Source organism: Vulpes lagopus, chromosome 10 (genome assembly GCF_018345385.1).
Source record: "Vulpes lagopus strain Blue_001 chromosome 10, ASM1834538v1, whole genome shotgun sequence".
NCBI lineage: Eukaryota > Metazoa > Chordata > Mammalia > Carnivora > Canidae > Vulpes > Vulpes lagopus.
The window spans coordinates 103,308,629-103,332,719 of NC_054833.1; the positions used below are offsets into that span (position 1 = coordinate 103,308,629).

Sequence of the window (24,091 nt, forward strand, 5' to 3'; positions counted from 1 at the left end):
CAGGAGTCATTCCCACTTGCCTTGGCACTGTGGGAAACTCCCCCTGATGATCCAGCTTCTCGTGCTAAGGGCCCAAGAGGGGGATGAGGATCCAGGATTAGATGAGGTTGAGGTACCTTTCATGTGGGTCCTGATGGTGGCTGTATACTGCTCTGGGTGCTGGAGGAGGCTGAGACTTTAGGCTTTTGCCTTCATATCTCAGCACAACTGGTGGACTTCTCTTGTCCTACAGCATCCAGCCCTCCCTGGAAACAGCACGCTGGCATCCATCCAAGGAGTGTCTTTATTCAGGGTGATCATAAACATCACAGACTCTCCTCAGAGTAAACCTAATTCCCCTGGTCCCCAGATATACCCAAGTCCTTTAGGACTGGCAGGGAGGCAGCTGGTTTGCTGTAGTATCTAAGGAGAAGAGAACGACCACCCATGCAGAAAGCTGGCCTGCCTTGGCTTTCCCACATAATTAGAGGAGCCCAGGGGGACTCACCACTCTTGGGTGAGGAGAGGCTGCCTGCAAAGCACCACTCAGACAGGTCTGAGTGCAGACAGCAGACTGAGCTGAGCCTTATTTCCTGCTGTCTCAATGGATGGAACACTCTGCACTGGCAAAGCTCCCCAAGCCAGACAGCCTTGCTCAGCTACTTGGCTGTGGCCACTTAGGGAATGGACCTGAAGTATGATGGGCCAGATGGGCTCCCCCTGGCGGCTATAGGCGCAGCCTCTTGATGTCCTCGCTGCGGAAGTCTATGCGCAGAGCCAGCACCTGGCGTACTTCGGCAGGGGTGAGGCGCCACGTCAATGGGCCAGAGTTGGCGCCCCAGTAATCTAGGATCTCCGTGACCTGTGGGGAAGAGCGGCAAGTCAGCAACGAGAGGCCGTCCTGAGAGGAGGCCTTGAACTCCATCAGAGGCAGAGCAGGGGTGGTGCCCAGAATGAAGGTGCTCTGTAGGGCTGGGCTACTCATGGACACTTGGTATTGAGGGAGAAGCAAGGTTCCAAATTTTGTCTCTGCCTGTCTTCCCAATCACCTTTCCCTCTCCAGGTCAAGGGAACCACACATACCCGTTCCAGATTGAGGATTGTGGCCATCTGAGAGAGCCGGGCAAACTTGTCTCGGATGGTCCAGGTGGTCACCGTGGTAAGATAGGCAATTAGTGACCTCAGCTCCTTATCAAACTGCAGACCGCCCAGCTGCAAGGGAGTACAAGCTCAGTCACTGTTCAAGGCCTTGCCCTCATGTGGTATCTCAGTCAGCTTCAAGGCCTCAGATGCCAGGGCAGGACTGGGGTTACATATGCAGGGGCTGCAGGTAGCATACAGAGGGCCTGCTAGTCCTCGGATGGCAGAACTTGTCTTCCTCAGAGGAAAAGCAAAAGAGCTAGGGACCTGTACTCCCTGAACCTTACCCGGTTAAAGGTGGATTTCAGCACCACTCTCTCCAACTCGACTGCAACAAGGCTGGTCATGAGGCCGGTCAGGCTGTCATAGATGACTGGGGACAGGCTGGCCTGCACACAGAGGATAGACATTAGCAGGAGTCCTACCTAAGTCCCTGTGCCTCCAATAGGAGTCTTCTGGGGGTGAGCACAGTTACAAGAGGCCATCGGGTATGTCTACAGGCTGGGACCTGGAAGGGTTTTCGGGGTTCCCAACAGAATGAGATGAGAAGCCAAAGGCTGCTGATTTGGGCAGAGGTAGGTAATTCCATACCCTGGTCTCTAGAGCCCCTGCTCACCTTGAACTCTGCCATTTGTTGCTCTAGGTTAAGGATGAACTGTTGTACCCAAGGGTCATTGGCCTCATAGTCGTTGAATTCTTCCTATTCAGGAAACAAGCTGGGTCACTACTGGGGGCCTCTCTAGACGGTACCATTCACCCTACCCCTACTTTCACCCATGAAAACAGGGCTTTCCTCACTCATCCAGCTTAAAAGCAGCTTGGACATTCATGCTGGCATATGTTGCTGCTGCTTTTATATCATACTTCCGATCAGGAAATGGCCCTGGGCTGCAGCCATGGCCCACACAATATGGTAAAGCTCCTGGCATTTTATTTCCTTTTGCATCTTATGTTCTACAGGAATGACATCATTAGGCTCGGGGAAAAAAAAAAAAAAGCTCCTAAGTCTGATAGGTAGGGCAAAAAGCCTCAATAAAAGAGGATGTGTCAGGTCACGGCAAACCCCCTACACATGTTTTTTAGAGCCTCTGTCTGCAGGGACAACCTGTTTCTTGGGAACAACCTAGTTTCCAGGGTGAGGGAAGTGGGCCAGAGAAGTAGGCAAGGGCTGGTGTGTTCAGACAGCTCCACTGCCCTCCAGCCAGGGGGTTGGGAGAATGAGGAGTCATCCTGGGCCTGATGGCTGCCTATGGTCAGGCTGACCTCCTCAATGTTGTGGGAAACAGATAAGAAGGTGTTGATCCAAGGCTGCACTTGCGGCTTGATGGCTGTGCTGTTTAGCTCTGTCAGCCCTTCCTGCGGAAGGACAAGGCAGAGACGTATCAGACATAAAAGACATATATACCTCTCCCTTCCCTTCTGCTCCATTCACCCCATGGCTGCCAGGGCTTTCTTCCAGTTCTCAGGCTTTCCTGTGGGCCTGTCCAAAGTCTACCAGAGATCATGCTAATCAAAGAGAAACAACCTGTTCCTTTCCAGATCTGTGCCAAGTCAGGTCCAGGCCACGGGGGCTGGTTTGGCAAACGCAAGAGATTTCTGAATGCCTGGTACTAGGTGGGACCTTTGGCTAAGGGCAAGCAGCAGGTCTGAGTAACCACGTGGTTCCAATTCCTCTGAGCACCTTTCTGGGCTCTTGGCACTGTGGGGGCCAAGTGGAGACTCAAGGAGACCGGAATGCTGGCTTGTCAGCATGACAACTGCTGAAAAACCTTTAATCTTCAAGGGACTCACATGAGTTCAGTGTCTTACTGCTATTCCCTCAGTCTTCCTTGTTTCCTTATGTATATGGAGCCAGTAATAAAATATTAACAGTATTCTCAGAGCAACATACAGGCACAGGATTCAGTCAGCATCTGATCCTGTGGCTTACCTGCAAGAGGTCTCGAAATTTGTTGGACACGGCAGCCAGGTCAGAAAGGCAGCTATCAAACTTGGCCTGGGCCTGCTCCCCTCCAATGCCCTGGCTGAACAGCTTGGTGCAGTCACTCTAGGGGAGAGCACCCAGTTATAAGGCTTCCAAGCATGGCTGGGCCGTGCAGGGTGTGGGGAAGGTGGAGAGGATGCCCACGTATAACCAGCCATTTCTCAACTCCAGCTTTCTTTGGCAGCAGCTATAGTCGATCCTAGGCAAGAGTTCTTTTTTTTTTTGGGGGGGGGTTTGATTTTTATTATTTTATCCACGAGAGACACACAGAGAGAGGCAGAGACATAGGCAGGGAGCCTGGTGCAGGACTTGATCCTAGGACCCTGGGATCAGGCCCTGAGCCGAAGGCAGATGCTCAACCACTGAGCCACCCAGGCGTCCCCTAGGCAAGAGTTCTTTTTTTTTTTTTTTAGATTTTATTTATTGGGGATCCCTGGGTGGCGCAGCGGTTCGGCGCCTGCCTTTGGCCAGGGCGCGATCCTGGAGATCCGGGATCGAATCCCACATCGGGCTCCCGGTGCATGGAGCCTGCTTCTCCCTCTGCCTGTGTCTCTGCCTCTCTCTCTCTCTCTGTGACTATCATAAATAAATAAATAAATAAATAAATAAATAAATAAATAAATAAATAGAGTCATAAAAACCTACATTTAAAAAAAAATATTAAAAAAAAAAAGATTTTATTTATTTATTCATGAGAGACAGAGAGAGAGACACACAGAGACACAGGCAGAGGGAAAAGTAGGCTTCATGTAGGGAGCCCGATGTGTGACTCGATCCCGGGACTCCCGGATCACGCCCTGGGCCAAAGGCAGGTGCTAAACTGAGCCACCCAGGTATCTCCCGGGAGCCAGTTTTCAAGAGAGGAGTCCGAAGCGTCAGGATTTGGGGGTAAAAAGAATCCCAGGACCCCAGGGATTGAGATTAGGATGGCCTTCTTGGGTTCCCAAGAGTGCTTCCCTTATCACTGTCCTGCAGTCAATACTGAAAGATCATGTTGTTGACAGTGCTGCTAAGGTCGCTTCCATGGGGGATGGATAAGACTGCAAGCCATTTGTTAGCATGCCACACACAAGGCTGCTAAAATCACAAGCTTCCAGAGAAATAAGTGCACTGTCATGACTGTCATGACAGCTCAAGGATGAAGGCCACAACTTAAATGTTTCCAAGGCATTTAAGGGTATAAGAAAAATCTACCATAAGGGGAAAATGGATTTGAGTTCAAAAGGTATTGATTTCAGAGTTTCCTTTTACTGACAGTCCTTGTAAGCATGGATTCACTAGGCTTATCCCTGGCTCATGACGACTGATATGTCAGCACCATTGGGGAATTCATCTTGACAGCCAAATGAATCAAGGTGACATAAGAAATCGGCGCTACAGTGGGAGTGATGACATTTTAAGTACTTGGCATCGGGAAAACTAGAAACCTGTCACCAAGCATTTAGCATCACCTTTCTTGTTGGCCTTATCTTCTGGGCCCTCAAACAATGAAGCTGTCTGAGTGGCAGCCAGTGTAATGGGGACTTGTGGGACAAGTAGAGGACAATGGCACTAGAGTGACAGGATGGGAAGGACTCAGGAGGCTGTCAACAAACCACCAAAAAAGCTTTGAGGTGGTTGGTAATAGGAACCATTTTTGAGCAGAGAAATGAAAAAATAAAAGTAAGTTCTATAGAAAATGAAATAATGAATGCAAACAAAATGAAAAATTTAAGTTGGTTCATGATCATATGAAGCTGGCTGCCAGACATTTTGGCAAAGTTGTCCAATGGTGTCGGATTTCAGAAGCTTCTTGGAGATGATCCTCTTTCTTGGAACAACCAGGACATCCCCAATCACCCATGCTCAGGGAAAATATTTTCAGTGACAGGAAGAGAGTTGGGGGATCCCTGGGTGGCTCAGTGGTTTATCGCCTGCCTTTGGCCCAGGGTGTGATCCTGGAGTCCCGGGATCGAGTCCCGCGTCAGGCTCCTGGCATGGAGCCTGCTTCTCCCTCCTCCTGTGTCTCTGCCTCTCTCTTTCTCTCTCTCTCTCTCTCTCTCTGTCTCTCATGAATAAATAAAATCTTTTTAAAAAAAAAAAAAAAGGAAGAGAGTGGGGCTGCCTAAATAGGCTCCAGAATGAATTTGTCTGAGGATGAGTTACTGTGGGTTCCCTTGCACAGGTGGGTAGATAACAGTATGTTTATGCTTCTGTCTCTGAAAATAACAGCTCTTAATTCCTTTGGGGTCATAGACACTTTAAGAAGCTGATAAAAGCTAAGGATGCTGCTTTCAGATAAAGAAAAAAAAAGGACATGTTTGGCATCCAACCCCAGGGTGTTCAGAGACACCCATCTATAGACTACTGAGAGTTCTGCTTTTGGATGTTTCCTTCAGGCTCTGAACCCCAGGAGCCAAGTAGACTCAGAGTCTGGCCAATGTGGGGGTAGAGCAGAATGACCTCTGACAGCACTGTTACCACTCATGCCAAGACAACACCTGCCAGAAAGAGCTGATTACAGGCTCAGGACTCTTCTGTATTCTTTTGGTTCATCACAAACTGGCTGTTAACCTTGTATAAATCCTTTTATCCTTCTATGTTTCTCCCTTCCCAGCTGTCATACAACTGGTAAGACTCACTGCTTCATCTTATCTGTCACTCTGGCTGAAGGCTTTAAAAAGGTCATCTTTCGGGATGCCTGGGTGGCTCAGTGGTTGAGCATCTGCCTTTGGCTCAGGGCATGATCCTGGGTCCTGGGATCGAGTCCTACATTGGGCTTCCTGTGTGGAGCATGTCTCTGCCTCTCTGTCTCTCATGAATAAGTAAATAAAATCTTAAAAAAAAAAAAAAAAAGGTAATATTTCTGAGGAAATTGAAAGCCTAAGAAGTGTACTAGGTAAACAGCCCTGGTAGGCCTAAATGATCAGTATCCACCCATGTTGGGGACTGCCCTCAGAAAAGTGGTCTGGAGGCTTGGCACAGATATTACAGTTGGTTCTGTGGCAGATACAAACCAAGCTTAATACTCTGAACAGCTTCATAGTGCTCTTGGGAATGAGCACTCAGGAGGGCTGAGGTGCCCAGCCTGTTCCAGGCAGGGAACAGTGATATCCTGGATTGGGCAGCTCAGAAATAGGTCCCTAGATAAGAAGTGATTTCAGAACCTTCTAGGAGGAGCTTTCCTTAAAGGAGTTTTCCTTCTATAGAGACACTAGATGAAAACGCTCTGGTTGAAAGCTAATTATACTGTGGCTTAGAGGTCATAATTTAACTTCTTGAAATAAATGGACCAGCTCTCAACTTATGGGACTACCTACCAGGAAGGATAGCTTGGCCTCGTCAGTGCTCTCAATGCCTTTTGTGTCAAATTTGCCTTGCTGGAGGCTGCTGTGCATGATGTTCACGGCACTCGTCACCCCGCGCTGGATGTCCTGTAAGGTGGTGGCTGGGAAGCCCATCCTCAGCTTGTTACACAGAACATCCCTGGTGGGGTGGGGGTGGGGGGGAAGAATGGCACATGGAGATTGACAGCATTCAATTGGCTTCCAGGACAGCAGGACCAGGAGCCCAAGACCCTAACCCAGTAGCATGAACTGCTCTTTGGGGGGAATAACCAATCCTTGAGATCACTGTAGGAGAACTTGAGCATCCAGGGTATGAAAGAGACCAATACCTTTTCAAAACCACCTATATGATGAGAACATATAGAGGACACTGGCCAATTCTTTTCTCTCTATGAGGATTTCAGTTATCACCACTGAGCTCCAACAAGCTCAAGAGAAGGCTTAGTAAACAGCTTAGTGAAAGGCAATACCATGTAAGTGGTGAGAGAATAGAATAGGTTTTGGGAGTTAGTTCTGGGATCTATTACATATTCCACCATTTATGAGGTGTATGATCTCCCTGAGCCCTAGTTTCCTCATCTATAATGGTTCCTGCCTCACAGGGTTGTTATCAGGACTGAATAAGAGCAGGAAATTGGCATAGTGCGTGGCCTGTAGCAATGGTAACTATAACTGCTATATTACAACTACTGCCTTCAACTGAGCTGCCTGTTCTCTTTCCTAGGTCTGAGGGCTAATAACCCTTCTAATCCAGTGCAGGGATCACAGATTTGGCTTGTAAGATATGTGGCTGCTGTAAAGCTGCCTGGAGCCAAGGATGCTGTACCATGAATAGGAGCTTATATTCTAGATAGCACTGAACTAGAATCATATGGAAGAAAAGGAAGCAACATGGGCCTCAGGAGTCAATCACAACTAGGACCTTTTTGCTTCCTAGAAAGTAGAAAGGGAGTCAAACCTACCTGAAGTCAGACTCCAGCTCTGTAGTAGCAAGGTTGATCATGGCACACAGACAGTCGATGCTGGAGCTAGACAGAGCCCGTCCAATGCACTTCTTAACAATGTAGAAGACATCATCCACCATGCTGGATGTCAACTGGCCTTTCTCATAGGTGTCCAGAGCCACAGCCTAACCGAAAGGCAAAGCAGCCATAAGGGCTCCAGTTCTGCCACTGTTCTAGATGGTTCTGCTCCCTTTTGAGCTTGTCCTTGTTTCTCCCAACATGGCTTACTCTGGTCTCAACTTGGTGTGGATCCTTCTTGTCAAAACAGTTCATTTTTCTACTATGTTAGGACATTAAATTTTCAGGGCCTTTCCCCTGGGGACATTTGCTACATAGAACGTAAGACATCAGGAGAGGCCCTTCTTCCCCAAGGTTCCTCACCCACATACCTTCAGGGAGGCAGGGCACAGATAGGTTCCTTGAGGAGCTGAGGTGTTCTTTTGTGATCCTTGGGAAAGACAACCTAGCTGGGTCTTTGGAGGACATGACAACTCCAAAAATGCTCTCTAACCATACAAAGTGGTACTGCTCCGTCCGCATGCAAGGATATTCTCAAAGCAGGACCAAGAAATGTGACATGCTTTAGCCGTTTCCTTCTTAGACAGGAAGCCGCATTTCCAAGGGATGTGTCCTCTGTCCTACCTTATTGACAGTCTCCCTCATGAAGTACTCCTCCATGGTAATATAGAAGCCAATTAGCTCCTGCATGGTGCAGCTCAATAGGCAGTTATTAAGGAGTTTGTCCAGAGACTTCTGGTGCTCTAGGGAACAGTCAAGAAAGGGACACTCACCTTTCTTCCCCAAGGGAGAAGGTTCAACAGTTTTCATTTTCCCGGGTTCCTTTCTAGTCTTTGTTCCCAATCTATGCATAATTTACATGGTTATAATCACAGTACAGACACAATTTTGTACTCTGCTTTAAAACATTGTATCCTATACTCTTTGGGGAGCCTGGGTAGCTCAGTCAGTTGAGCATCTGACTCTTGGTTTTGGCTCAGGTTATGATCTTAGGGCTGAGATCAAGGTTGGCATAGGGCTCCGATCAAGGTGAGCATAGGACTCCATGCTCAGCAAGGAGTCTGCTTGAGGATTGTCTCCTTCCCTCTCCCTCTGCCCCTCCTCCTACTCCTGTGCTTGAACATACACACTCCTTTCTCTCCCTCCCTAACATAAATATTTTTAAAAATTATATTATATCTATCTGAAACTACTGTAACATTGTGTCAACTATAGTCAAATACAAAAATTAAAAAAAAAGATATATTTTCAATGTTCGTAGCTGCTTCTTTTTTTTTTTTTAAGATTTTATTTATTGGGCAGCCCCGGTGGCACAGCGGTTTAGTGCCTCCTGCAGCCTGGGGTGTGATCCTGGAGACCCGGGATTGAGTCCTGCCTCGGGCTTCCTGCATGGGGCCTGCTTCTCCCTCTGCCTGTGTCTCTGCCTCTCTCTCGCTCTCTCTGAATGAATAAATAAATAAATCTTAAAAAAAAAAAAAAAGATTTTATTTATTTATTCATGAGAGACATAGGGAGAGAGAGACAGGCAGAGGGAGAAGCAGAGAGTCATAGAGAGAGAGAGACAGGTAGAGGGAGAAGCAGGCTTCATGCAGTGATGGATGTGGGACTCAATCCCGGGTCTCCAGGATCATGCCCTGGGCTGAAGGCGGTGCTAAACCGCTGAGCCACCTGGGGTGCCCACCTTCTTTTTTTTAAAGCTTACTTATTTTTAATGCCTGTGTGATACTTTATCAAGCAGATGGTCCAAATTTTTTTAAACTCTATTTTTAGACACCTGGGTTATTTCTAAATGTTTTGTCCTTATTCGAGATAATTGGAAACCACAGTTATTGGAGATTATGGTAATTTTTAAAAAATATTTTATTTTTAAGTAATCCCTGTACTCAACATAGGGCTTGAACTCACAACCCTGAGATCAAAAGTCACACACTCGGGATCCCTGGGTGGCGCAGCGGTTTGGCGCCTGTCTTTGGCCCAGGGCGCGATCCTGGAGACCCGGGATCGAATCCCATGTCGGGCTCCCAGTGCATGGAGCCTGCTTCTCCCTCTGCCTGTGTCTCTGCCTCTCTCTCTCTCTCTGTGACTATCATAAATAAATAAAAATTAAAAAAAAAACAAAACAAAAGTCACACACTCATTGACTGAGCCAGCCATACACCCCGTTAGTGAATGCTTTTATACAAAGAACTTTTTACTTCTTTTCCACTAGAATTAATTAGGAAGACTTAAAATACTTAAGTTTCCAGGGCAAAGAATGAAATATATTGGGTACAGTATATTTCATTCTCTAAACCAGTGTTGGTCCAACAGAATTTTCTGTGATGATTACAGTGTTTTGTGTTGTCTAATATGGTAGCCGCTATTAAGCACCTGAAATGTGGCTAATGTGACTGAGAAACTGAATTCCTAATTTTAGTTAAATGTAAATTTAAACAGTCACATGGGGCTGGTGGCTACTGTATTGGACAAGTCATTATGAATAACAATGAGCACCAAACTCCAAATGAGCATATAACCTCCCTTAAACACCAAATCAGAGCAATACCATTCTGGGTCATATAAAAATTCCCTTGCCATGTATTTTGACACAAGTTGTGTAGAATGCCACAGATCCTGTGTTAGTTTCAAGTCTCTAGTTCAGAGAATCCTGCATGTACTTCACTAGCAGGAATTAAATAGTCTTCTTAAATACCTGGAGAATCAATTTATAAATAAAACAAGACTGTGGCGCATATTTTTTCAATGTACTTTATCCGTTCAAAACTTAAAAAAATTTTTTTTTGATTTTTATTTATTTTTAAAGATTTTTTTTAATTTTATTTATTATTCATGAGAGATACAGAGAGAGAGAGAGAGAGAGAGAGAGAGAGGCAGAGACACAGGCAGAGGGAGGAGAAGCAGGCTCCATGCAGGGAGCCTGATGTGGGACTTGATCCTGGATCTCTAGGATCACGCCCTGGGCTGAAGGCAGCACTAAACTGCTGAGCCACCCAGGCTGCCCCCTATTTTTAAAGATTTTATTTATTTATTCATGAGAGACACACACACACGAAGAGGCAGAGACACAGGCAGAGGGAGAAGCAGGCTCCATGCAGGAAGCCCAATGTGGGACTTGATCCCAGGTCTCCAGGATCAGGCCCTGGGCTGAAGGCGGTGCTAAACCACTGAGCCACCCAGGCTGCCCTTTTCAAAACTTTTGACTGGAGGAACTGGAAGACTGAGGGAGGGAGTGAAAGGCTTTCTTTACACTATATACTCTTTTCATATACTCTTTATACTATATATTCTTTCCTCTATATTATGACTAAATATTGAAGTTTTTAAAAAAATTTTATTTATTTGAGATAGTGTGTACATGCATGAGCATGAGTGGGGTGAGGGCCAAAGGGAGCGGAACAAGCAGACTCCCCACTGAGCAGGGAGCCTAAAACGGGGCTTGATCCTAGGAGCAGGGATCATGACCTGAGCCAAAGGTCACTTAACCAACTGAGCCACCCAGGTGCCCCTGAAGTATTATTTATATACCATAAAATTCATACCTTGTATGTGTACATTTCAATGTTTTCTTAGCAGTAACTTTATAAAGTTTTGTAACAGTAGTCACAATCCAGTTTTAGAATATTCCTATAACTTCCAAAAGTTCCCTTATGGAATTAAGTATATCTTTTTGCTCTACCTATATATCATGTGTGCAAATCACTTACTAAGTTTATTCATTATTATTATTTTTTAAAGATTTTACTTTTAAGTAATCTCTATACCCAATGTGGGGCTCAAACCTATAATCCTTTTTTTTTTTTTTTTTTTAATTTATGATAGTCACAGAGAGAGAGAGAGAGGCAGAGACACAGGCGGAGGGAGAAGCAGGCTCCATGCACCGGGAGCCCGATGTGGGATTCGATCCCGGGTCTCCAGGATCGCGCCCTGGGCCAAAGGCAGGCGCCAAACCGCTGCGCCACCCAGGGATCCCTCAAACCTATAATCCTAACATCAAGAGGCATATGCTCCATTGACTGAGCCAGCCAGGTGCCCTGTTACATCTATTTAAATGCTAAACCTAACTCAGAGCTGGTGAGGAAACATGGTATCGAGAAAAAAATCAGAGGAAAATTAACCATTCTGAGTATTAGCTTTCCTCACCTGTAAGATGACTAAATAGGCTCAAAGATACAGTCCAATTCTAATATTCAGTAATTCTAGCTTTCCTTTTGGGAGTCAGTTTGCCCACAGACCACAGAGGCTAGAAGCTCTAGTTATTTTGTTAAGAGATCTGTGGTTTAACCATTAGAAAACAGTGCCAACTCTGTCCTAGCCCTCCCAGAAAATATTTCCTCCCAGGAAATGCCTTTTACCTTGCTTTACTTCTTCTGAGACCATGGAGTCCCCCACCTCAAAGTCAGAGCTGATCCTCTTCCTGAGGAAGCGTAAGTATAGCTCACTGCGGGCATTCATGAGGGTGACCTCAGTCAGGATAGGGTCCAGTTCCCTGAGATACATGGAACAGAAGGAATAAGCAGGAGGACACTGAATTTCTTAGATATAAGAGCTATAGGGCAAACATAGTCTCAAACTCCCTCTCCCACTGGGCCCAGAAGAGTCAGCTCTGCCAGATGATCATCCTGGCTCTGCTGGCCCGACTGAACTCAGACAGCTGTCAACCACATATTCCACTTACCTGTTTTACCTGAACCATCACCCGTTAAAATACTGTCAGGGGCTGAATAAGACACTGGGAGGTGTATTTTTGTTAGTGATTTGAGTAAAAATTATTTATGCATCACATGAAAGGAAACACATCTCCCCAACCTCTTATTTAGTGATGAGATTTTAGAATACACTATTAAACTGTGTCCCACACCCATTCATCTACCCAGAGGAAGAGCCAAAACAAACTTGAAAAAAAACAACAAAGTTGTAAGATTTAAGAACTTACTATAAGGCTACAACAGTGAAGACCGTGTGGTACTGGCAAAAGGACAGGCATATAGATTAGCTGAGAGTCTAGAAATCTTCACATTTACAATTAATTGATTTCCAGTAAGAGTGGTCAGACAATTGAATAAGAATAGTTTTTTCAACAAATTGTGCTGGGATAATGACGGATATCCATAATAAAAAGAATGAAGTTGAACCCCTCCCTTACATTATATACACAAATCAGCTCATTTTCCACACTGAACTCCAGGGGATCTTTTTATTTTTATTTTATTTTTATTTTCAGGAGATCTTTTTTTTTTTTTTTTAATTTTATTTATGATAGTCACACACACACACACAGACAGAGAGAGAGAGAGAGAGAGAGGCAGAGACATAGGCAGAGGGAGAAGCAGGCTCCATGCACCGGGAGCCCAACGTGGGATTCGATCCTGGGTCTCCAGGATCGCGCCCTGGGCCAAAGGCAGGCGCCAAACCGCTGTGCCACCCAGGGATCCCTCAGGAGATCCTTTTAAAACATAGATCTGGTCATACTGTAATCACATGATTTCTATAGGGCTTATAATATAAGACCCTGATTGGCCTGACTCTAATGACTTCTTTGGATTCACCTCATATGAGGCTCTCTCCAATTCTGTACTTCAGCTACACTGTCCTTTTAGTTTTCAAATACACAGTGACTTTGTCCATTCTTTCCCTGCTCTACCTGGAAAACTCTACCTCTTTTTTTTTTTTAAATATTTTATTTATTAATGAGAGAGAGACGTAGAGACACAGGCAGAGGGAGAAGCAGGCTCCTAATGGGGAGCCCAATGCGGAACTTGATCCCAGGGCCCTGGGATCACACCCTGAGCCGAAGGCAGACGCTCAACTCCCGAGCTACCCAGGCGCCCCAACTCTTTATCTCTTATGTCTAGTTACTCTTAAGGCCTCAGATCTAAGGTCATTTCCTCAGAGATTTTTCCTTGAACTTTATCAGCTTAAGTAATATCCCTTTATTATATGCTCTTCTTCTGTACCCTACACTTAGTATATCTAAATGATTAACAACATGAATTCTAGAGTCTGACTACTTGGATTCTATTTCTGGTCTGTAGTCTTCTAGCTGTATGACCTTGGGCCAATCACTTAACCTCTTCAGGCTTTAGTCTCCTCTGTAAAAAATGCTACTGGATTAAATCAGTGATCCTCAACTGAAGGTAATTTTGCCCCCAAGACATTTGGCAGTGTCTGGAAACATCAGGCTACCAGCATCTCGTGAGAGGGTAGAGGCCAAGAATGCTACCAAACATCTTACAATGCACAGCACAGTCCTCCATAACAAAGAGTTATCCAGCCAAAATGACAACAGTACAGAGGCTGGAATAAATGACTGGATTATTTAAGTGCTTAGAACAATGTATGCCATATAGGAAACACTATATATATGTTAGCTATTATTATCTGTTTTATAGACTACAAATGCCACAAGGAAAGAATGACTGTCTGGTTTGCTTACTTTGCTTGCTGTCACATCCCAGTACCAAAGACTAGTGTTTGACCCATAATGTGTACTCAGTAAAAATTTACCGATTGAATGAATACAATTTTATGTTGGAATTTTCTTTTAACAAGCATATTACTTTTATTAGGCAAAAGTAAAAGCTTGAGTCATAATAAAATATTTTTAAAACACAGACCACATTGTAATAAAGTAGTCTTGGAATGGTGCACAATTACCAATCCAAATTCCCATGGGCTGAAGAAAAGAGGATTATTACCTTGGTTCTATTTTTTCTGTTGTAGAATTTCTCATCAAGCTGTTCTGGACATGCCGGAACTGCAATATACCAAAGAAATGAAAATGCTCTTCCCCACCCTCCTTCTATCTTCCTCTTGCTGGTCCCTCCAAACTTTGGGCATACAAGAATGTTTGAGTTTAGTTTGCTTAACAGTAGGCTATTAGGGAGATAGGCCAAAGATTTACTTTTGCTTTAGATGCTAATGCTCATCTCTATTATTGCACTTAAAAGTGATGTTAATGATGTTCTAATGAACTACTGCCTAGCTGCCTAGAGTTCTACAAGTAAAACTGTATGGGTTACTCGTATTTCTAAATCCTGCTCTTACTTCCTCTGCTCAAAGGAGAAAAAAAGTTCATGTAAAAGCAAGTGTTATTGTGAGCACTTAAGGAACTAAGAAGATAAAAAAGGAACTAAGGAGAAATCTCAGACAAATTACTTAACACTTAACAGGAACTTAAGTAAAATTCTCCTTATATCAGCAGAAGGCACTGTTGCACATTCTGAGATAGAGAGGTGCTCTAATGTTTCTATTTGTTTCTTCCAGGAAGCCCTTTCTACTTCTTTCTCAATTTTGCACTATATCATCTTGAGAATACCTCAAATCCAAAGTAAGCTGGTGACAGGCAAGATGCAGTTTGCATTCAGCACTTATTTTTCTATCTACCTCTTTTTTCATCCCTTCCCCACCCCACCTCCTATTTATTGTATTCAGTATCAATGGCTCACATTGTTTCCAAACCCACCTGCAGCTTCCCCTGCTTACCTGCTGGTGGTAGTCCCTTTGTTTGATGAACTTGTCCACCACCTTTTCCACCTGTCTGTCACATTCCACCTGCAGGTATTTTATCAGGGTGTAAAGTCTCCCTGGTCCATAATAGGTCTCCACTATTGGTTGGTGGGTCTCTACAATGCGGGCAATACCTACAATGGAGAAAATGAGAAGACTGGATTCTAAATATTCTTCCCATAAAATAAACTCCTTTCCTCTATCCAGGACTGATCTGGGGTCTAGTTCAATGCTTTAAGGTAATTTTAACTCCTAAAATAAATTACAAGTGGTTCTTGCCAGTGCTGGAAGTTGCTGTTTAAAATGTGCAGTGCTTGGTAAACCAGAAGGCATTTACATTATACTGATAGTTTTTTTTTTTTTTTTAAGATTTTATTTATTTATTTGAGAGTGAGAGAGAGCAAGAGCACAAGCAGGGGGAGCTGCAGGCAGAGGAAGAGGAAGAAGCAGGCTCCCTGCTGAGCAGGGCGGCCGGGCTTGATCCCAGGTCCCAAAGATCATGACCTGAGCCAAAGGCAGATGTTCAACTGACTGAGCCACCCAGGTGCCTCTATACTGATAGTTTAATAGGAGTATTTTTGGAAATCAGCATCACTGTCCTCCCAATAATTTACTTTAGGGTTAAATTTACTCTTAGCATTTGGGTTTTGAGGGCTGGGGAGGAGCAAAACACTTGAGAGACTCTAATTTTTCCTATTTAGATACTTAATTAGGAAGTTAATTAATTCTAAGGGCACCTGGGTGGCTCATGGTTGAGCGTCTAGCTTTGGCTCAGGTCATGACCCTGGAGTCCTGGGATGGAGTCCTGCATCGGGCTCCTCGCAGGGAGCCTGCTTCTCCCTCTGCTTATGTTTTTGCCTCTCTTTATCTCTAAGAAAGAAAGAAAAAAGGAAAGAAAGAAAGAAAGAAAGAAGGATAATTCTACAGAGGCTCTTGGGTGGCTATGCCTTCAGCTGGTTAAGTATCTGCCTTTGGCTCAGGTCATGATCTTAGGGTCTTGGGATCAATCTCCACATTGGGCTCCTTGCTCAGTAGGGAATCTGCTTCTCTCTCTCTTTCTCCTTCTCCCTGCTTGTGCACATTCTCTCTCTCAAATAAATAAAATCTTTAAAAGAAAAAAGAAAGTTAATTCTCCAATGTATCAATACATAGCAAGCTACAGGATTAAACTAAAGGCATCAGGCTAGTGGGGAGAGAAGAAAAGCTAGGATGTGGGTGTTAGGCAGAAACATCTTCAGTCTTCTTCAAGTGGAGAAAGAGGCTTGCCTTCAAAAAGAAGAGTGAGTGTATCTGCAAAGATGACTGCGGCTCTCCGATCACTCATGTCCGTCCCCAGCACCAACAGCAGATTCTCCTCAGCTTTACTGGCCACCTGAAAAAAGTGGAAAATCCACAGACAGTTCTCAAATCAAAGGCTAGCCTCAGTTTTCCAAAAAGACCTCCCACTGACTTTCTTTTTCCCATGTTTGCTTTGATGCTTGAAAGCCTTGGCAGCACAGAGGAACCTCTCTTGAGCTTTGAGTTGTCTGGGCCTCAGGCAAGACAAAGAACTTGAGCACAGCAGTAACTCTTCTTCAACTCAGAGATATAAATAATGCTTTCCTTTACTTTGAAGATATATATTGCCATTAGCCAAAGAAAAGAATCCCCACTTCCAATAATCACCTCAAAGTTTAACTCAAAGTTATCATTAATGGTGCTTCAATTGAGCAGGACAACAAATCTGGGTACTGCAGAGGGATTTTTAAAGGATTAAAAGCAGAAGCCATTTCTAGGTCCCAGGTGGCAAAGTACTGGTAAAAAAAAAAAAAAGTGCCAGTCCCCCACCCCCCCTTATGTTTTATTTATTTATTTATTTATTTATTTATTTATTTATTTATAATATTTAATTTCTAATTAATTATTTTAAAAGATTTTATTTATTCATTTTGAGAGAGAGAGAGATTGGGAGCATGAGCAGGGGGAGGGCCAGAGGGAGATGCAGACTCCCCACTGAGCAGGGAGCTCAAGGCGGGGCTCAATCCTAGGACCCTGAGATCATGACTTAAGCCAAAGGCAGGCACTTAACTGACTGAGCCACCCAGGTGCCCTTTTAATTAATTTTTTTTTAGAATGGGTAAGACACACACTTAAAACATTCCAAAGGAATAAAGGAGTGTTCAGTGAAAAGCAGTTCTTCCCTAGGTTTCTCAGTTTTCTAAGTCTCCTCTCAAGAGATAACTGTTGTTAACCCTTTGAAAAATGCCCTATACTTATGCAAACATTTTTATTGACACCTATCATTTTAAGCAGAAATGCTGCATATAGTTGTTTAACTTAACTATATGTCAGAGACTGAAATATGTCAGCACATATGGAACTCATTTTTCTTAATGAAGAGTAGTGTTCCATTATAGAGAATTTTGGGGGGAAGTGGCCAGATGCATTCTGATATATAGTTACAAACAATAACCTTTGCACCCATGCCTGCTGAGCTTTGCTTCTTTCCATCTAAGATCAAAGGGAAGATGCTGAGGCTTTAACTGAAACTTGTTCTTTTTCAAGATTTAACCTTAAGTGACCTCACCTCCTTCATTTCAATGTGGCTGATTTTGATACTCAAGCCTGGTTATGAAGTCTTAAAATGACTAACAAACAACTCTGAATGTTCTTAAAAGAAGCCAGGCCCTGGCTGATAGCTTAAAAAGGGTGATTCAACTTATCACAGAATTTACATTTTAATTTTCCTATGGTTTCACTTGGTCTGTTGGAAATGAATGTATATCAGTAGATGTCTAGGTCATGCCTAGATAAGTGCTGAATGAATGTGTACATCCAGTCCTGCTAGGCTACAGTGAGAGCAAGAAAGGGGGAGTTAAATCCAGAAGAGAGAACATATCCACAGAAACTAGATCTATACAGTGCCCCAATCTATAGTCAGAGAACCATACCACTATCCTACCAAGCAGTCAGGGGCCATACCTGCTTGCAAAGGTATTCTGAGAACTTGCTTAATCCCTCCTCATGCAGACCCAGCAGTGGGAAGATCTTGAAGAAGCGTTCCACCTGGGGCAGATCCCCTTCTTTAGTAGCAACTGCAAACTTCTCTGTTACGATGGCTTTGAGACGCTGCTCAGCTTCCTGTAGCAATTTCAGGTTGGCATCAATCATGCTGCCTGCACAATGGGGAGAAATGGGCATGAATGTAAAGAATGGTACTATGTTAGTTCTATGCCACTTTGTGTACCACTATTCATTCGAAATATACATAGAAATTACAATCAAGCAAAAGAAATAAGATCCATGCACAAATAGATGTAACAAACTAAGTGTACGGTAAGTGTATAAGAATAGTGTCCACGAGTCAAGTTTTTGGTTGAAGTAATTATAAAGGTCTTCCTAGAAATGATATCCCATCTTTTAAAGATGGGTAGGGTTTTGATACCTGAATAGAAGGAACATACATTCCAGGCAAAGGGAATGAAACAAAGGAATAGAAACAAAAAGATGAAAAAAGTATTTTTTAAAGTATTACAAGTAATACTCTGGCATAAAAAGGACTCTATATATGCACAGTGAAAGGATGTATGAATGAATAGCATGAAACAAGATGAGAAAGACAGGGTGGGTTGAAATCACAGAAGGCCTAAGAAGCAAGGCTAAGAATTTAATTTTATAAGTAAGTGATATGGTCAAGTGGAAAGAACCCACTGGCCAGAGGAACAGCGGATCTGGATTCAGTTTCCTTTTCTATAAAATGGGAATAACAGCACCTGCCCTAGGGTGGTCTATGACCTATATAGGGTTGAGTATTGGACAAGGAAATTGCCTAAGTTGCCCTTTTCTTGGTTGAGTTTGTCTTGTTCTGATTATAGCTGCTTGTAACTAGACCAGAAATTATAGGTGCTTACCAACACACATTACAAATGCTTGTAATGACCGTAGAAATCAACAGTTTGGGATGGATGCTCACCTTCTTTGCCCTGTCGGCTGAGCTCAATGACTGACTTGTCCAGGCACAAATAGCGATGAATGTGGGCCGCAGCCTGCTCATAATCTTCATTCCTCAAAGCAGTCTGAACTCCATCCATGCAGAATTTCAGGTCCAAGATATCATCAGCTCTCTGAATGGCTTGATAGAGGCGATTCTGCAAAAAGACTTGATGCTTAGAAAAAATGTCCTATTCTTGCAAAACATCTGTTCAGAAGGTACAGAGATTCTGGGGCAGAATCCAGTTAACCAGAGGCCCTGAACCAAAACCACTACCACTCACAAAACTGTTATCGATGATGATCAATAACACTAATAAGTATCATACAATTTTATTTATGTGACCAAATCATTCATTTTAATGGAAGCAGGAACAGGGACAAGGCATATTTATATTTGACTTATGTTGTTAAATTAATAATGGAATCAGAGTGTACTTAATATTTGAGAAGAGGACATTATAAACCAAGTAATAAAATAGGTGAAACGTGTAGAAAGTATTCTTCCCTTAGAATAAGCAAGATTTTTTTTTAAAGTTTTATTTAGGGACGCCTGGGTGGCTCAGCGGTTGAGCGTCTGCCTTAGGCCCAGGGTGTGATCCTAGAGTCCTGTGATCGAGTCCCATCTCTGTGTCTCTGCCTGTGTCTCTGCCTCCCCTCCCCCTGTGTTTCTCATGAATAAATAAATAAAATCTTAAAAAAAATAAAAAATAAAGTTTTATTTATTTAAGTAATTTCTATACCCAATGTGGGGCTAGAACTCACAACCCTGAGATCAAGAGTTACACACTCTTCCCACTGAGCCAGCCAGGTGCCTCTAGAATAAGCAAGAATATTTTAAAGAAACCTTAACATGTGACTTGGTGGCTGTGTGGCTATAATGTATCGTTAAATTACTTTTGCAGAATCTCAACAAATAGATCAGCAAGTTATGCTATTTCACAGGGGGTAAAATGAGGCTGGGACTGACTTATTCAAGAGCCCAGATCTTGTGCTATTCGCTACAGTAGTCATTAATGATCTGTGGCCACTGAGTAATTGAGATGTGGCCAGCCCAAATTAGGATGTGTAAATCACACACTGGATTTCAAAGACTTGGTATAGAAATAAAGGTGGCAAAATGTCAATACCGGTTTATAGTTATGTATGTACGTATGTATGTATTTATTTATAAAAGATTTTATTTATTCATGAGAGACACAGAGAGAGAGGCAGAGACACAGGAAGAGGAAGAAGCAGGCTCCCTGCAGGGAGCCCGACATGGGACTTGATCCCTGGGATCACGCCCTGAGCTGAAGGCAGATGCTCAACCGCTGAGCCACCCAAGTGTCCCCATAGATGGCCTTTATCAGGTTGAGGAAGTTCCCTTTTACTACAAGTCTTTTGAGTTTATGCTTTTTCTGAGCTTATGAGATGATTATGTGGTTGTTGTCCTTTATTCTTTTGATACAGTGGATTATATTATTTGGGTTTCAGATGTTAACACAAGCCTGCGATCCTGGGATAGATTCTACTTGATCATAGTACAATCCTTTTTATATGTTGCTAGATTTGCTTTGCTGGTATTGTTGAGGGTTTTTATGTCTTTATTCATAAGAGGTATTGGTCTGACGTTTTCTTGTGGTATCTTTGTCGGGTTTTGGTATTTTGCATTAGATTTATATTGAATGGTGCTGCTCTAATTTCTAATGTGGCGGCTTTTGTACTGCGCTCTGCTAACTTCAAACATCAGAAGTTCAATGAGATTACCTTGGCCAAGTCAAGCTGACGGACTTTGCTGGACACATTCTCGGCTAGGTTGCAGGTAAAGGTGATCATCCCAGCTAGCTGCTTTGCATCTCCTTCAATCAACTGCAGGTTGGGACTGGAGACACATGTCAGCACACACATATCCATAGGGGCAGAAGGTCAGAGTAAGAGATAGAAAATTTTTTTTTACAGATGGTGACTATGATTTCTACTGTCTTTGTACCTTCTCACAACTTTTAGCTCAGTTCACTCTACTCACAGCTTTTTCTAAAGAGTATTTTACTGAAACTCAGGCCTATACTAAATAAAAAAAATTACTTTTATATACTAAAGACTCCCCTAAATAGGTACTGCTAAAGAACTAGAGAACAAATACTCCCCACTGTGGAGTATAAAATGCACTAACCAACAATCAAAGAGGGTGATGAGGTTAAAAGAGCAATTTTTATGACTAGCAAATACACAAAGTTTGTAAAAACAGTGGTTCTCAAAATTTGAACCACACATCAGGATCACTTGGTGTGCTTGTGAAAAGCTTGTCAGATTCCCAGGTTCTACCCCCAGAGTTTCTTTCTGGTTCAGTAAGTTTTGAGTGGGGCCTCATAATTTGCATTTCCAACAAATTTCCCAAAGATTCTGGTACTTACTGGTCCGAAAACACTTTTAGAACCATGTGACTATGCATACCTTAAGTATTTAATTAACCTTGAAATAATCCTCAAATTTCAAAATTAGATGGCATTTTATAATAGAAAGTTAGGAAAAACAGGAATTTATCCAGCAGAACTTGTTGGAATTACAATAGGTCTTGCTGAGATGGAGACTCACCCCATTCGGTGGAGAGTAACCATTTTACTTTCAATGGTGTTTTGCTGTTCCAAAAGAGCATCCAGTTCTCTCTCCACCACTTTCTGAAACACAATCAAGCATTTTGTCATCAAAATGGTCAGAAGAAACCTTTTTTTTTTTTTTTTTTTTAAGATTCTATTTATTCATGAGAGTCAGAGAGAGAGAGAGAGAGGGAGAGAGAGAGGGAGAGACATAGGCAGAGGGAAAAGCAGCAGTCTCCTTTTGGCGAGCCTGATGTGGGGCTCAATCTCTGGACCCTGGGATCATGACCTGAGCCGAAGCCAGATGCTCAACCACTGAGCCAGCCACTCAGGCGTCTTAATCAGAAGGAACCTTAAGAGTTATCTAACTCAACCACTTAGCTGAAGGGTGAATCCCATTTCAAATGTCCTTCACTTAATTCTCTTACAACTTAAGCAAACAATACTTCATTTTTGTATCTATCACATTGCATAATGATTGATACCTTCTGTATATTTTATTCTCATCTAGCAGATGAATACCACAAAGGAAGGAAATAAACTCTTATTCAATATAGTTAGCATAGTATCTAACACAGGAAGGCATCTAAAATATAATGCCTAGGGCAGCTGGGTGGGTCAGCGGTTTAGCACTGCCTTCAGTCCAGGGGGTGATCCTCGGGATCGAGTCCCAGGTCAGGCTCCCTGCATGGAGCCTGCTTCTCCCTCTGCCTCGGTCTCTCTCTGTGTCTCTCATGAATAAATAAATAAAATCTTTAAAAATATATATATAGGGCAGCCCCGATGGCGCAGAGGTTTAGTGCCGCCTGCAGCCCAGGGCGTGATCCTGGGGACCCTGGATCGAGTCCCACATTGGGCACTCTGTATGATGACTGTTTCTCCCTCTGCTTGTGTCTCTGCCTCTCTCTCTCTCTGACTCTATGAATAAATAAATAAAATCTTTAAAAAATATATACAATGCCTAAACAAATGAAACTTTCGAAGTGGTAGTTACAAAAAGTCTCTTCATAGTGTACAGTTAGTACCCAGAAGGGATAAATACATAATCCTCTCAGCCAAGTTATATGCTGCATTACTGCAACTGACATTAACCTTAAATGCTTGACTTTCTTCATCTGTAGAATGTAATACATATCCTATAGGACTGCTGTATGAGCCAAACAAGGCAACAAACATAAAGTGCTTAACATAGTATGTGAAATATTGTTCATTAATAGCCATCAATATCAGTTATACATTTCTATTAAAATAATTCAGTAGGATTCAGAGGGAAACTTCTCCTTTGACATTCATCAAATACAAATACAGAGCTATTATTATTCCATAAGACTTTTTTTTTTCCATAAGATGGTCTTAATTTCACCTTAAACATGGACTCAATGAATGCACGCGTAGTACTGTTGGAGTACTGAACTTTATAAAGCACAACTTGCTGAGAAAAATGTTATCAAACTGCTTGAGTTGGTGCACGTTAATATTTGAAAATATTCTTAGATATCAATAATCCCCTCTCCCTCCTGCTGCCTTTTGTACTCAATTAAATCTTAATTAAAAGTCTGGTTTCGGGAACAGCTACCAGGCTTTTAGATCAGAGCTTGGATCTCTCTCTTCTGAGAGGCAAAGAACCCAAATGCTTTTAAAAAATATATTGATAGCATCAGGTTGCCACGGAAAATGGAGGTTGCAAGCCATGTTCCTTATCTGACACAATGCAGAGGTGCAAGAGGTGAAAGGGACTAGTCCAAGATTAGACAGTTGTGCCTGTCTTAAGACCTCAAGCTTCTACAAACCTGTGCATTTACCTAAACGCTAACTACCTAAATTGCATCTCCAAAAGTCTCAAAACGCTTCAAGTTTATTTGCGATGACTTCCTGCTTAACTGAGGTAACACGGTGAAAGCGTTTCATAATTTTTTCTTTTTGCGTTTCATAATTTTTATATTGCTAAGTCAACGGAAGACTTATTTACTTATTTCGAGAAACAAGCGAGTTGACATACGCTGTCAGTTTAACTGCTCTGGCCAAGAAATTTCCACCAAGGGCCTGGGCAATCAAGGGGAGCGAAGCAGATCGCCAGGTAACAGGGAAAACAAACTTAGGGACATCAGACCAAGGGAACAGAGATGTCACGTCCCCCCTAATACGCTCAACTACACTCCTTTTTCAATTTATGCTTTTTTTTTTGTTTCCTTCAGCAAAGGCAGAGAAAGAACTTCCCACAGCCCGGATTTCCCACGACTGACGGCTCCTACCCACTGCCCCGGGCTCAGCCCCACACCTCCTCGCCGCAGAGCCGTTCGTATACAGCCTCCAGCTCCTGCAGCTCGGTTAGGGAGCGAATGAGCTCGGTGGAGATTTCCGAGCAGCGGCCTCCTCCCATCCCCTCAGGCAGAGAAACCCCTGACCGCTTCTGAGGGGATTCCAGATCCGCCATCTTGGTTCCCATTTCGCGCTTCCGGCCCCGCGAGGCCCCCCCCAGCCTCGTTTGAGCGCCAGGTCTTTGCGGCTGCCCAAGAAAATGCCCGATGGGTTTATGTGGAGTTTTTTTTCTTTAAGTCCACTTTAAAGGGTGTATTTGGTTTCTGT

At 43.3% G+C, this 24,091-nt stretch overlaps 1 protein-coding gene across 1 annotated transcript; it reads right to left on the reverse strand.

Moving 5' to 3' along the window:
- Window positions 1-265: 265 nt before the first annotated feature.
- COG4 (component of oligomeric golgi complex 4) lies at window positions 266-23,958 on the reverse strand. The gene is made up of 18 exons (XM_041770963.1): window positions 23,784-23,958; window positions 21,504-21,586; window positions 20,676-20,790; window positions 18,910-19,084; window positions 17,919-18,112; window positions 16,224-16,329; window positions 14,934-15,091; window positions 14,147-14,205; window positions 11,804-11,937; window positions 8,076-8,194; window positions 7,392-7,558; window positions 6,403-6,568; window positions 3,050-3,166; window positions 2,383-2,475; window positions 1,736-1,819; window positions 1,407-1,508; window positions 1,063-1,191; window positions 266-841 (listed from the first exon to the last, which is right to left on the reverse strand). The coding sequence occupies exons 1-18, from the start codon at window positions 23,949-23,951 to the stop codon at window positions 707-709; spliced, it is 2,304 nt and encodes a 767-aa protein (XP_041626897.1). The 5' UTR covers window positions 23,952-23,958; the 3' UTR covers window positions 266-706.
- Between the last annotated feature and the right edge of the window lie 133 nt (window positions 23,959-24,091).